This window comes from Natator depressus, chromosome 2 (genome assembly GCF_965152275.1).
Source record: "Natator depressus isolate rNatDep1 chromosome 2, rNatDep2.hap1, whole genome shotgun sequence".
Taxonomy (NCBI): domain Eukaryota; kingdom Metazoa; phylum Chordata; order Testudines; family Cheloniidae; genus Natator; species Natator depressus.
The window spans coordinates 167,939,976-167,954,266 of record NC_134235.1 but is presented as its reverse complement, the minus strand read 5'-3'; the positions used below and the strand labels follow the sequence as shown (position 1 = coordinate 167,954,266).

At 42.1% G+C, this 14,291-nt stretch overlaps 1 protein-coding gene across 2 annotated transcripts in view; it reads left to right on the top strand.

Moving 5' to 3' along the window:
- Positions 1-14,291, top strand: part of CNTNAP2 (contactin associated protein 2) — a 1,640,949-nt gene that overhangs the window by 932,717 nt on the left and 693,941 nt on the right. For both annotated transcript variants that reach the window (XM_074945269.1, XM_074945270.1), the window contains exon 9: positions 7,055-7,204. In XM_074945269.1, the coding sequence (XP_074801370.1) occupies positions 7,055-7,204 (150 nt within the window). The remainder of the gene's footprint in view (positions 1-7,054; positions 7,205-14,291) is intronic.

Sequence of the window (14,291 nt, the reverse complement as noted above, 5' to 3'; positions counted from 1 at the left end):
TCCAAATTGTCTTATCTTGTAAATGGGCACCTCTCCACTGACTTGAAAAGAATTTTGCCCATGCACAGCAAAATTTTGGCCAGCAGAAGATTTGGCCTGAGAAGTCCGTCTTAATTTACTCCACACAGATGTATACATCCTGCGATCAGATTTGATCTCTCAAGACTAACTGTGAAGAAATGTAAGATTAACTACTATAATTTTGTTTGAAGAATAACTACAACAGATATTATCTTTCTCAGTTTCCTAATATATATTAAGCTCTTGCATTAGGATTGTTTTTTCTTTGTATTCATTAATCCGGTCCTTCCTCATATTTTTAATAACAGAAACATCTGTTTCTTCTTGTTCAATCAAAGTGATTACCTCAAGAGTTTTACTTTTAAAATAATACCATTTAAAAGAAATTCTGAATAGACTGTTTCATTAGCATATTTAATTTGCATATGAAACTAGCTTTCTGAGCATTCCGAAAGGGAATTGTAGAGGTGGCATACTTAAAGCTCTTTTTTTATTAAGTTATTTAAGAATTTTCTAAAGTTGGGTACAGAAAAAATAAGACCAGGAATATATATACATACACACACTGATCTCAGAGAAAATAAATTAAATCACAGGAAGGGTTCTAAATACATATTTGTGGCTCAGGAATGTGCTGCAGTCTAAACTTGTTGAATCAAAACTCTGGTTTGGGAAAGCCATTTTCCACCTTTGATTTCAGTACAGCCTTAGTGTATCAGGTATTCTCAGTTAAACTGGATTTTTTGTTCAGTCAGAATACTTTTTATGAAGTACTAATCATCTCTCTCTACGCACAAAATACACAAGAGACTAGTGCAGGGGTAGGCAACCTATGGCACACGTGCCAAAGGCGGCATGTGAGCGAATTTTCAGTGGCACTCACACTGCCCGGCTCCTAGCCACCGGTCCGGGGGGCGCTGCATTTTTATTTAATTTCAAATGAAGCTTCTTAAACATTTTAAAAATCTTATTTACTTTACATACAACAATAGTTTAGTTATATATTATAGACTTATAGAAAGAGACCTTCTAAAAATGTCAAAATGTATTACTGGCACATGAAACCCTAAATTAGAGTGAATAAATGAAGACTCGGCGCACCACTTCTGAAAGGTTGCTGACCCCTGAACCAGTGCATTCAAAAATGTGCCATTGCAACTTGCACAGAACTTGTCCTCCTGTGGAGCCATTTACTGTGCAACTCAGTAATAGTTTTCAGAGTAGCAGCCTTGTTAGTCTGTATCAGCAAAAAAAACCCGAGGAGCACGTGTGGCACCTTAGAGACTAACAAATTTATTTGGGCATAAGCTTTTGTGGGCTAAAACCCACGCATGCATGCATCTGATGAAGTGGGTTTTAGCCCACGAAAGCTTATGCCCAAATAAATTTGTTAGTCTCTAAGGTGCCATAAGTACTCATTGTTTTTTTTTTTTTCTTTCAGTAATAGTTTGTCTCTTGGAACACCACATGGCCATGTAAGGAAAAGGATGGTGATACAGCTGCCCCCAAAACATACAGCAGTGGACAGAAACTCTACTGGGTAGAAAGTGTGCTTTTTGTTACAAGATTGGTGGCGGGAGGCGAAATTGCTTTGCTTCAAAAATGGGTTTGTGGTGCCAAAGAGCTGTCCCAGTAAGCATCTATATCTAGGAGCATTAAGGAATTTCACAGAAAAATCATGGTCAACAGAGGAACTGTAGGTAAAAGGTGAAAAGTAGTAATTAGACATGTGGTAATAGGAGCCAGAACAAATATGAGTGCCACTATCATACCATGCAACAGTGGTTCTCAACCTATTTACCATTGTGGGCTCCATAGGCAACCCACAATGTGTTATTTGGGCCACAGGTTGAGAACCACTGTGACAAACACACACTGGCCCATTCAGCCCTGCACTGCCAGCCTTCTCCTTCTCCTCAGGGGCAGACATGCACCACACTCACCTCCTGCCCAGAGACACCCTCCCCACAGACCCATATGCCCAGCACCACCCACCCAGAGACCCCTCCACATTGCGGAGGCAGGTGCAGAGCCGCAGTTAAAACCTGGGGGTGCTGCAGCACCCATCTCCCCACACTGCTAGTTCCCAGGACTATACTGCCTAGCACCCTCCAACCCCATCACTGACCAGAGTCCCCCCAAAAAACCTCCCCAGAGACCCACTCTCCCGCACCAGCTCAGCTGCTGGCAGGAGCTCCCCAGCAGGATTGCCTGATGCATCTCCCCCCTCAGCTGGCCCTGGCCCCTGCTGGACTGGAGCGTCAAATTTTGATTTTTTTTTTTTAGCACATAGCTGAGTTGCAGCTGTGTGCTAACTGGGCAGCATGTGGCCCACAGGCCGTGGGTTGAGAGCCACTGCAATACAGGCTTAGCAGGTGGTTGGTTTGCAGTCAATTGCAAACTGCATCAAATTAGAGACTGATCTATGAAACAGACTGGGTGACAGAACAGACGATTAGGAGAGAATACTTCTATTATTGAGGCAAATCACCAATGCAAAAGCCGTATCTCCAAACACCATCAGTAGGATACGTCCTTAGCCACTACATATATACAAAAGCAGAGTGAGTGAAACCGGAAACTATGTTGCCCAAGGCATAGGAGCCAACTTTTCCTGGTGCCGGTGGGTGATCGCGCCCCCTTCCCCAAAGTCTCTGCCCCCTCCCTGCTCCACTGGACTCCTTCTGCAAATCCCCGCCCTGGCCCCGCCTCTTCCCCAAGCGTGCCGCGTTCCCCCTCCTTCCCCTTCCCTCCCAGCGCTTGCCACTGCGAAACAGATGTTTCACAGTGGGAAGCGCCTGGAGCTAGGGGGAGAAGCGGTGCAGAGCACCCACCGATTTTTTTTCCTCATGAGTGCTCCAGCCCCAGAGCGCCATGGAGTCGGTGCCTATGGCCCAAGTGGCTTGTAGTTTTGTAATTTTCAGATTCTGGTCCTCCCTGGACCACTACTTGCATATACACAGCACTGGCCATGCCACACTATCTCTGTGCTTCTACAGAGTATGTATTGGCAAGAGCGTACAATACACAGTGCTTTTTTCCTCTGGCCATACTTGCTTTGCTATTGACCTCACCAGCTTCTTCAGTGAACTGCTTGTGAGGTGCATTGTCCTTGTTTAACTGCACATTGGGACAGCATAACAGAGCTATTGTCCTGGAGTAATTCCACCCTCTTTAAGTGGTATAGCACAAACCTTTTTTATTTGCTTGTGCAACATAGACAGGTGGGATCACTAGGCTCTAAAGTTATAAGAAAGAACTGAAATTTAGAAATAAGCAAATATCGGTTTTATTCCTCACTTAAATGTGACATAGGGCTTCTCTACGCTGGCACTTTACAGCGCTGCAACTTTCTTACTCAGGGGTGTGAAAAAACTACATGGTTAAAAGTAAAACAGCCAAACACTACTACCACCATTTCACTAGTTAGTCTTAAAATTAACATTGCCCCCTTTTGACCCAAGCAGCTAGCCAAAGTTTGGGGCCATGGGAGATGTTCTAGTTCAAAGTAGAAATTGATGTAGCTTGGTATCTTTTTTTGATGCAATCTTGTTGATTTACAAGGCATGTACAAAGTCATGTGTTTCTGAAGCAAGAGGAACCAAGAACAAAAGGAGCAATTTCTTAGCTTACAGTTCCAAGCCTCTTTAATCAACTGACCCAAAAGCTGTCTCCCTAACTTTTTTCCAGGTCACACTGTTTTAACAGACTACTTCTTGGCTTTCTTGCTTTTTCCATCTGTTTCTCTCTGTTCTTGTCTTTTTTTGCAGTTTTTTGACTCTTCTTCTTTCCCTCCCCCACATCCCTTCCTCACACCTATGCAATACTCAGCCTAAAGCTCCTGGGTGCCTTCACACACTCCTTTTTTCCCCCTTAGGCTTACATTTATGTTAATTGAAGAATGTATTCAGACCTATCAATCTCAATGGGGTTTTAACTCTATCAATAACAAGGTTTCATCCAGTTCATAGCAATATACTACCTTCTCAGTTTGAAAAGAAAGCAATTTATCATACAAGTACAGTAGAAAACATTACAAATTCAATATCTCCCAACCATAAACACATAATTACCACAGCTATCTCCAATTCTAAGAAGAGAGAAAATCTGTGGTATTTCCAGTACCTCTGGGTGGTAACTGTTGGCAAATACTGACGTTTTAGAGGTGTCCACTACAGGCAGAATGTAATTACCCAGCTTGCAGTTTGTCAAAAACATCAAGGGTTAAATTCTGAGGTCTGGTAAATGGTGGCACAAGCTAGAATTATATCTTAATCTCTTAACCTCTCTGCTGTGAGTGACGCTGCTGCTCCTCGCCTTGCTCCTGACTCACTGCTGTTCGCTGGGCTGCGCCGCCCCCGCCCGGGAATAAGTCAGTCAGGAGGACTCTGTGCAGCCACGGCATTTAAAGATAGTGGCAAAGCACCTGTGGAACAGGAAGTAGCAATTCACCGAATTAGAATTACCTTGACGAGTCGCAGTGTAAAGTCCCTTTGGAAGGTCTGTGCTCACTTGCTCAGAGGTGTCAAAGAAAAGAATCTAAAAGTGAAGGGACCTGTTCACATGCCCACTAAGACTCTGCAACTCACTACTAGGAAAACACCTTGTGGTGAAGGTTCTAAGACCTGGGATCATTTCCAGGTGCGTATCCACAAGCATCTTAATCTCTTGTAGTTACTTTCTAAATTCTTCCTTCTTTGAGAAAATGATACTGACTTACTTCAACAAATATTCACACTCATGCTAATGTGCAACTGTAACCCTCGCATCTTCTGGGTGTGGTGTTCTGTCCCATCTAGTGGCACTGAGATCACTTAGAGAGATTAATGAGTCTGCGCTACAGCCTTAGCTAAGAGGCATATGGCTTTTAGCTCATGCACTAGGCTCCAGAGGCCTCAGGTTTGATCCCACCCGCTGACGACCAGGGTCTGTCAGTGTTACACAACTCACCTCACCATTTCATCCCCTTTGAATTTGGCAAGAGGATTTTAAAATGTTTAATTATGCAAAAAATTCAGTGACCCTGTAATGTGCACAAGTTCAGTTCAAGGGAACAATGAATGATCTGGTACAAGTCCAAATAGGTTTTTAAATGATTGGCCATATGAATCTACAAAATCATGATACCACATTTTAACTATGCCCTGATATTTATGAGCAGCTTTGCTTACTGTAGATTTTTTTTTTTTAATGACAATTTTGGGTCGGAGCCTTGTGAAACAACCAGGTTTTCTTCCCCCTGCAGTTTTTCTTTGTGGAACCTGAGATTTTTTTTTTTTAATGAGCAGAAATTAATTGTGGAACTTCAACACTTGGTAGCAAAACATTTTTTGTGTTTTAAAGAAATTGCTTTCCCCTCCCCCACAAACATCTCAGTCATTTTGCATTTTCATGAAAACCTGAAAAAAAAAATGAAACAAAACTACAAAAATGTTTTGCAAACCATGTTCTGCTGTTCATGCATCTGGCAGCCCCATCCATTCATGAAGTAGATTCCTTTTTTTAAAGTTAGATAATACCGTTAGTGAGATTCTGCCTCCTACTCGCATTGAGTGGTACTCCAAAAGTAGTCCCATTGAAATCAACATGTTAAAGACTTGCAGAAACTGGCCCTATTATTTTAAACAGTCTGTTTGGAAAATGCTGCTCCATTCCAGAGGAACTCCTGAACTATTTAGCAACCCTCTATTTCTCCCTTTACTTACACTGAACGCTGCAGTCTTGTAATTTACAGATTTTGGGGTGCGAAGTGTAATGGTTGTTAATTAAGTATGAAGCAAAGTAGATGTATATCTATTACATCCAAAGGTTACAACCTCTATTCTTATCAAGTCCTGGTGCATCTTTATCTGCTAAACTGAATGCATAGAAGCAATAGAAAAAGAACACCTTTAAAGATAGCAGGGCGTCGTTAGAGTTTAGTGTTTGCCATGAACACCATCTATTATATGAAAGGCTATGGTTGTTAAAATCTTTGGTGCATGGATAATAATCCTTTTAGTGTTTTGACTTATCCATTTTATTAGATCCAATGTTATGATGTATCATATTTAGTTTTAGAGACAATTCCCTTGCACTCTATGGTATTATATTGTGTTCTATCTATTGTGTACTGTTAATGTGATTCAGTAATTGAGTCTGAAGAATATGTTTGTGATACGTGATACAGTGCATTCGAAATGTCAAAAAGAAAATATTTGGAATTGTTTCATTAGATAGCATGCTGATTAACAGACATGATATGGCTTATGTGTATAGAAATGATCATAATGAAAAGTACTGATTAATTCAATGAACAATCTCATTAGCCTAAAGTACTAGTCCAGACAGTCGAGTAACATGACCTCATACCAGCAGATGGGTACCAAGCACAAAACTTTTATATCAGCTCCCTATAGAGGAAGCTGAAGACTAAGTAGATAAGTCCTCTTCATTTGTACCACCAGAGACTACTGCTTAGCTAAGCTTAAGGGTGTGGGTGGTTGGTTGTTTTGCAATGGCTCTATGATCATTGTCTTTCTTTTCTATTTCTAACACCATTTTATAATGACAGGATTTGTTTTTGAATAAGGCTTCCCTTTAAGACTTTCTTCTTCTTTTCTCATTTTCCTTCCCCTTGTGTTGGTACCAAGCACTCATTAGAGGCAAGAATCAGACATATGTCCTCTGTTTTGTTACCTATTATAATTAAATGGACATATAAATATTTTTCTTTTGAGTTTGGTTGTAGATACAGTAAAGGATATTCCTTTTCCAGTTAAACATTGAATATGGCCTTTGATGAGTGAAATGATGTTTGCTTTAAAGCAACTATATACTTTTGCATGATGAATGAGCAGTCCGAAAGTTGCATTCATGATAATGATTATGATTTCATATTTACTTCTACAAGAATGTCTAGATGTCCCAATCCACACTAGGTCCTTGTGCAAAACTTATGTCACGTGCCTGGCGCTTAGAATTGATGCAATAAACAAATTTAAATAAGTAAATAATGAACTCAAGAAGGTTCCACCCTTTCTTTTCTTTCCAGGCTCAGGACTCAACGATGGGCAATGGCATGAAATCCGGTTTCTAGCTAAGGAAAACTTTGCTGTCCTCACTATTGATGGAGATGAAGCCTCAGCAGTTCGAACAAACAGTCCTCTGCAAGTTAAAACTGGGGAGAAATATTTCTTTGGAGGTAAAAACTGCGGTACTAGCATATCTGCTTAGTGCTGTCCTTTTGTTTTCTATACAATAGATAAATGTGGATATTAGGGTGAAACGCAGTCCTCATAGAGTGTTAGTATTTTGGATCTTATACAAGTGGCTTAGGTGATGACTGCCCCCCCAAAAATCTACTCTGTTTCATTAGCCTTTCTTTCCCCCATGCATGGCAGTTCCCGAAACTACATGAGATGCTTTAGCCTACTTTCTGAGGAGCGCATTCCCAAATCCACTTTTTTGCAGCATAAAATCTGTTGGTGAGAGTTTGGCACAGAGGCAGAACCCTGTAGTAAGGGTGGCACAGAGCTGGTTGGCTCTTACCGGGAGCTCCCTGATGCCACTTTCTGAAAAGGTACATCATACTGTCTCCACGATGTGGAACCGGTTACACTAGCTAGTATGGAGTTGGAGTATGGACCTGCCTCTTCCTCTTTTGAGCCGTGATTCAGGAACACATTTCTATTTAGGACAGGACTTAACCATGTGTTTAACTTTAAGCATGTGCTTAATTACTGTTGGAGTCGATGGAATGTAAGTGCATGCTTAGAGTCAAGACTGTGTTGAATATGGATGGACTTAAGCACATATTTGACTGTTTTTCAGAATTGGGGCTTTAGGTTGACTAACACTATGAGGCAGGAGTAGTCCATGTACTCCAGTAAGGTAAGGCTACAACTGTTTAAAGCCCTGAGCGAAGGCAACTTCTTTTGCTCTCCCACACCATCTTGTGTTAGCTACAAGGGTATAGAATTTTCTTTTTAATTTCAAAAAGCCTATTTCATTGTAGATACATGATTATAATATACTGTTTTAGATAAAATTGTGCGTACGTCAGCTATCTTATTTTATCACATTCAGTAATGGCCTGCCCACACAGTCTTTACTCAGGCAAATCTCCCATTTGAGATCGAACACTGAGATCAATGGAATTTTTGCACTGATTGTACATGAGGACACTGGGCATAAAATAACTTTGTAGGGGTTTTTTAATAGAAATGTGCCATGTTTTTAAACGGGCTATTTTAATCTTGCAAGCTGAACAGCTAATGGGGAAAAAATACAGTACTATATATGCTCCTGTTACTCCAGGGATAGAAAAGTTACTGAGATTATGATTTTTAGTGCCCAAAGCAGAAAGAACAAAAAATCCTTTCAAGATTATTCTCATTTCGTTATCTCTCTTCTGTGAAATCATTAAAAATATATATGGAAATTAGTGTTTAAATAGTCTTACAAAAACGTATATACACTTTATTAAGAATAGCTCTAATCCTCTTGATAATCTATGCCACAAATTTCTGGGAAACCTCATGGTAGTGATGATAATGAAAAGCACTTCTTGACAGCTAATGCCTGTCGTAGTTTAATCTGGCAATATTTATAATAAAAGTTCACCTGTCACAAGTTAACCAGTGTTCATTCACCCTGTCTCTGCAACTCCTTGTGGTCATCCATCTTTCCCTGTGTCCCTACTACTTCAGCCAATGTCTAGGTCATGCATCTTAGTGTTGTCTCAACCAAGAGCCCCAACATAGCCAACTGCCTCACACAATATTTTGAAAGGTTGTTTTCCATTCAAGAACGTACTGCTCTGACTTTACCTCAAAATAATTAGGGACTTAGATGGTCTCACTAAAGCAAGTTATGAAGGAAGAGAAAAATGAGATTAAATAAAAAACTAATATGCCTAACACCTTTTGTGTTAAACCCTGAAAAAGCTAATCTAGATAGGTACAAACCATGCCATTATAAAGAATAAGCAATATTTTATATTTCTGGAGCCTGCATCCTTTCTTCCTGGCATGTCTTTTATCCTTTGACCCTGTGACTTTGATCTTCTGATAGACAGACAGCATGTAGTCTCACGGTAGATATCATTTCCCTTTCCACTCACTGTCAAGTATCTGATGTCATCCCATTTCTTCTGTGATCATTTTGATATTAAAGGTTAATTTATAATTCCAGAACCCCTCCCCCCATGCAAGTATTTACACAGATGCAGTCCTCCGTAGGATAAGGGAGTCTCACATCAACTGTCTTTTGTATGTTTCCCAAATCTGTTCAGCATTGTACTTGTTGCTTTGGATCAACAGTATGTGTCCTCTTTTACAACTTGAAGTTCTTTTGAAGATGTATCCAAAGAACAGATATTTTGCATACCTTGTGTCCAAACTGGTTTCCAAATAAGCACCCTTCACTCAATACCACACTTTTGCATTTTAATTGTCCTGGCAGGTGTCTTGAACACAAAGCAAGCTTGCTTTCTGAGGGACATGTCTGTTTAAACTTTTCTCAACACTAATTCTGCATTATATCAACTATAAATTACTGACAGTTTAAAGTAAATCTCTTGCATAAATATGTTAAAAATCTAGACAATATGTTCACAAACTGCTGCAAACAGCAAGGGGTTTTATTCCCTTTCTATGGAGGTATTCCCCTCTACTTTTTTTCTCCATTAGTTTTCTGATCTTTTGCTGTGTGTGTTTTGTGGGCAGTAAGACTGAGAAGAGTTGGGGAAAGTGAAGCTTGTATTGTCTTTTTGCAGTGGAAATGGAACAATTATTGAACAGTGAAGTCAGGAGAAGTTTTGCCATTCTTTTTAGCAGGAGAAAGATCTGACCACAATGTGTGAATTATGTGTATCTTTTTTTTTTTTTTTTTTCCCTCTGCAGAATATTCATGGCCAGTCAGTCAGGAAAGGGATCATTTGATTCTCCCCCAAATTCAAGGGCATAGAAAATGTTTGTTGTTCACTAATGGATGACTAGCCAAAATCATTATCTGGGTGATAGCTAAAGATGTTTCAGGTGTTTAAAGGAAGGCTAGATAGATACGTGCCTTGCTGGAGAACTGAGTACAACAGGTATAGGTATTCTACTGAGACTTTGGAAATGATTTTCCAGGGGGGACTATCACAAAGCTGAAAATCAGATGGCCAGCTCTGGTTACATTAATACCAACACCACCTCTCCCCACCTGGGTTAAAATGAGCCTGGGAGGTGTAGCGAGCCCCCTTGGCAACTTGTCACCTCTAAATGAGCTTCCTTTCTGGACACTTTGATTTCGACAGCATCAGTTCTCCAACAGCTTTATCTCCCTAAGGCGAGTTAATATTTACTCTTTTTTTTTCTTTTTGTCATTGACCACACTGTTTTTTCAGGTTGATCCTGCTCCCAGAATTGCCAGTTGGCCAGATGCTATGTGACATGCACATCATATTCATGTGCTATTGTCATTCGAACTGGTATGTTCTTTATGATCTCAGGGGGAAGAAAAAAGGGAAGGAGGAGGAAAGATGCATGGAGTTAATAGACTGATATTTAAACATCCCAAAGATAGTTCGGCACATTGAGACTGTTCTTACAAGGACTGTAAAACTTTTCTAGGCATCTCTGATAACAAATGCTGTCCTAATTATATTTTTCCTACGTTATCCTTGAAACCTCTACATAAATGTCACATCTCATATATTCAAACTTTCCCCAGCGGGATTTCAAAACAAGTCTTTGTTATACTAATGCCTTAAAAAAAACCGCATGTAAGTCGGGATGGTTGTTCTTTGTTTACCAAGATTTTAAAGATCGCTTTTTTCAGCACAGCAATGAAGCATTTTTGAAAATATAAATTGTAGAATGAATAGCAAAGTAATTAAATACAGTAATTTACCCACCAGATTGACTCTATTTTTGTGAGTATTACCATTGAGTTATACTGTCATCAGTAGTATTGCACTATATTTTCCCATGGAAATTTTTCCGTGAAAATGCACGTTCATATTTAGTGAAAATAGCTTTTGCATTGACAACATGCCAAGGGTGCATTTGTTGATAGGAAAATAGATACTTGAGTTTATATTGGTAATTAATTTAAAATTCAGGTGAAGGGAAGGAAACAATCATATGAAATGGCAACAGTTTTGAGGCAAAATAAAATAAAACTGAATTTCACAAGGTTCTCATTCTCAGTAGTATCTATGAAAGTCTACAGTTTTGCTTCTTTAAATTCTGATTTCAGGCTTCTTGATGATTCACTCTGACATGGCTGCTCAGACAATGGAGGAGGGTAAGGGTCCCAGCATGGCTGTGCAGGACTTAGCTGAGTCACAAGTCAGGTGCCAAGGATGGGGGGAAAGCAGGCTCTGTGAGGATGCTACTTACTTGTGTTCTGCGGGCAAAGAGGTATAATGAGGGCAAGAAGAAGCAAGGTATAGGCAATGCTGCGATAGGTTGGTCTCTTGGCTGGACATGAAAAGAGTAGCATGCTGCCCCTGGTAATGGCCTGCCCCGCCTGGTAGTGGTTCCTCACTAGCCTCTCAAGTGAAATAGCAATTCTGAAAAAATCATGACTTGGGCACTCCTTTTAATCAAAATTCCTTTTGGCGCTAGTCCTTCCATAAAGCTGAGAATAAATTTGCAATCTAGCCCTTCGTTTGGATGGAATTGTTTGTCCTTGGTAGACTACACAGCCACCAAAATGTTTTACACAATATATCATGATTAGTATTCAGGCAAAGCTCTGAATATAGGCAGCTAACAGGAGAGTTTCAGAAGGCGTAGCTGGGGACTCTGTGTTTGGAGGTAGCAGGACTTAGTGAATGTTGTGTTTGCTTGTTTTCTCTCTCCCTCTGTACAGGCTGCATAGCCATGCTTTGGCTTCCTGAGTAAGCAGCTGAGATAGGTAGGTTTGTTTGTTTGGTGCATTGGCAGAGGTGAAAGTAAGCCCCGGCACAGCGTACTGGTAAGAGCTGATGTGCCATACGAGGACCGGCTTTCCGAGAGGGCAATTTAAAGCCCTGGGGTAGCGGCGGCGGGGCTGCGGCAGGGATTTAAAGGGCTCCGGAGCTCCAGCCGCTGCTACCCCCCCCCCCCCTGGGGCCCTTTAAATCCCCGCCAGAGCCCTGCCGCTGCTACCCCAGGGTTCGGGCAGCAGGGCTCAGGCAGGGATTTAAAGGGCCCTGGGCGGGGGTAGCAGCAGCTGGAGCTCTGGGGCCCTTTAAATCCCTGCTGCAGCCCTGCCGCCGCTACCCCGGGGCTCGGGCAGCAGGGCTCAGGCAGGTATTTAAAGGGCCCTGAAGCTCCAGCCACTGCTACTGCCCCGAGGCCCTTTAAATCCCAGCCTGAGCCCTGCTGCCCAAGCCCCGGGGTAGCAGCAGTGGTGGGTCTCTGGCGGGGATTTAAAGGGCCCCGGAGCTCCAGCCACTGCTACTGCCCCGGCCCTTTAAATCCCCGCCTGAGCCCTGCTGCCCAAGCCCCGGGGTAGCAGCAGTGGTGGGTCTCTGGCGGGGATTTAAAGGGCCCCGGAGCTCCAGCCACTGCTACTGCCCCGGCCCTTTAAATCCCCACCGGAGCCCTGCTGCCGAAGCCCTGGGGTAGTGGTGGTGAGGCTCTGGCGGGCATTTAAAGGGTCAGGGCGGTAGCGGCGGCTGAAGCCCCGGGGCCCTTTAAATCCCTGATGGAGCCCGGTCACCGCTACCCCAGGGCTCAGGGAGCAGGGCTCAGGCTGGGATTTATAGGGATCAGGGCTCCGGCAGCTGCTACCACAGTGGAGCCCCAGACCCTTTAAAGCTCTGCCAGAGCCCCGGGGTAGCGGTGGCAGCCGGGAGCCCCTAGGGCTCCTCAGTGATTTAAAGGGCCTGGGGCTCCGCTGCGGTAGTGGCAGCTGGAGCCCTGGGCCCTTTAAATTGCCCCCGAGCTACCAGCTGCAGAGTCTCCCAGCCGCCACTACTGCAGCTGGAGCCCTGGCCCTTTAAATGAAGTTTTAAAGTGTCCGGGGATTTAAGGCCCTGCCTCTTCCGGTTGGGGCCACGCCCCTGCTCAGGACTCCGGCGTACTGGTAAGTCCTCTAACTTACTTTCACCCTTGTGCATTGGTAAAGTCCATGAGGCTCTGACCCTGGGAGCTTTGATCAGTCCCACTGTTTGCAGTCTGAGTGTTTGGTTGCTCCCTGGTGGTGAGGGGCAGAAGTGAGCTATGCTGAGTAGGGAGACTTGGTATGAAAAGTCACTTGGTAGGCAAACACAAGAGCTGAGAACAGAGACAGGTAACAGGAGAGTGAGGGAGCCTGGAGAAGGCATGTAAGAAGTTGATGAAGTTATGGACTGAGTTAAAAACATTGTGTTTGGTACCAAAATGAAAATTTATCATGTACTAACTAACTGTACTAACTACCGTATACTAACAGTATTATTCTATGGTCTGGAAGCTTAGTTTGTGATTTCTGAACCACGTTGCTAACTTTTCTAGTTTTGATATATTGCACTGAGTCATAAGAGGGTTGTGGGTTTTTTTGTGCCTAAGAGTAAATCATTTTCAGTGTACATACTGTCTGTCTCTTTCTCTCTCCCTCTGTACTTCTCTGATGTCTCTCAGTAGATACTGAGAGATTCTCCAGGGAAAGACAGAAATTATTGTTTTATTCAAATCTATAAATTAAGGAAAGCTGTGTTAAAGGTTTTGTGTTTCGGGTGTGTGTGTATTTGGTGGGGTGGATGGGTGCTAATTGGTTGAGTCAGTCTCCCTTTAATAGTCTATAATTCTCTCACTTAATTCCCTTTCCTTTCTTTTCATGGGGTTGGGGGATTGAAAGGAGTAAGCTTCCCTTTCCTGCAAAGTCTCTAGAGAATGATGTTGCTTTGTTGTTTTCCAATTATGTGCATAAAATGAAAGGGAAGAATAGAGGAAGTGAATTGCAAAGTGAAAATGAGTCCATTAACCCTGACAGAAATTGTTTACACCTTTAGAGATAAGGGGCTTTCATAAGGCTTTTTAAGCTTGCACCAAAGCACCTGATAGTTGCCCAATGCTCAGAGGAAAGATTTGATTTGGGACATTTTTAATTCCAGTTATAAAACATTCTTTTTACATGTTCTCCTCTTTATTCACTGGCTTATATATGGGAGAGTTTTCGTGCTAGTAGTAATCCTACAGTGATAGCAAAGATATGCAGTGAGCATCTGTCAGTCCACTACTTCCCTTTTCTTTTCTGACAAGCTAAGCTTTAGATGAATGGACTACATGGCAAGTTTCCTGTGGGACATTGGTCTGTGGCTTATAGTAATT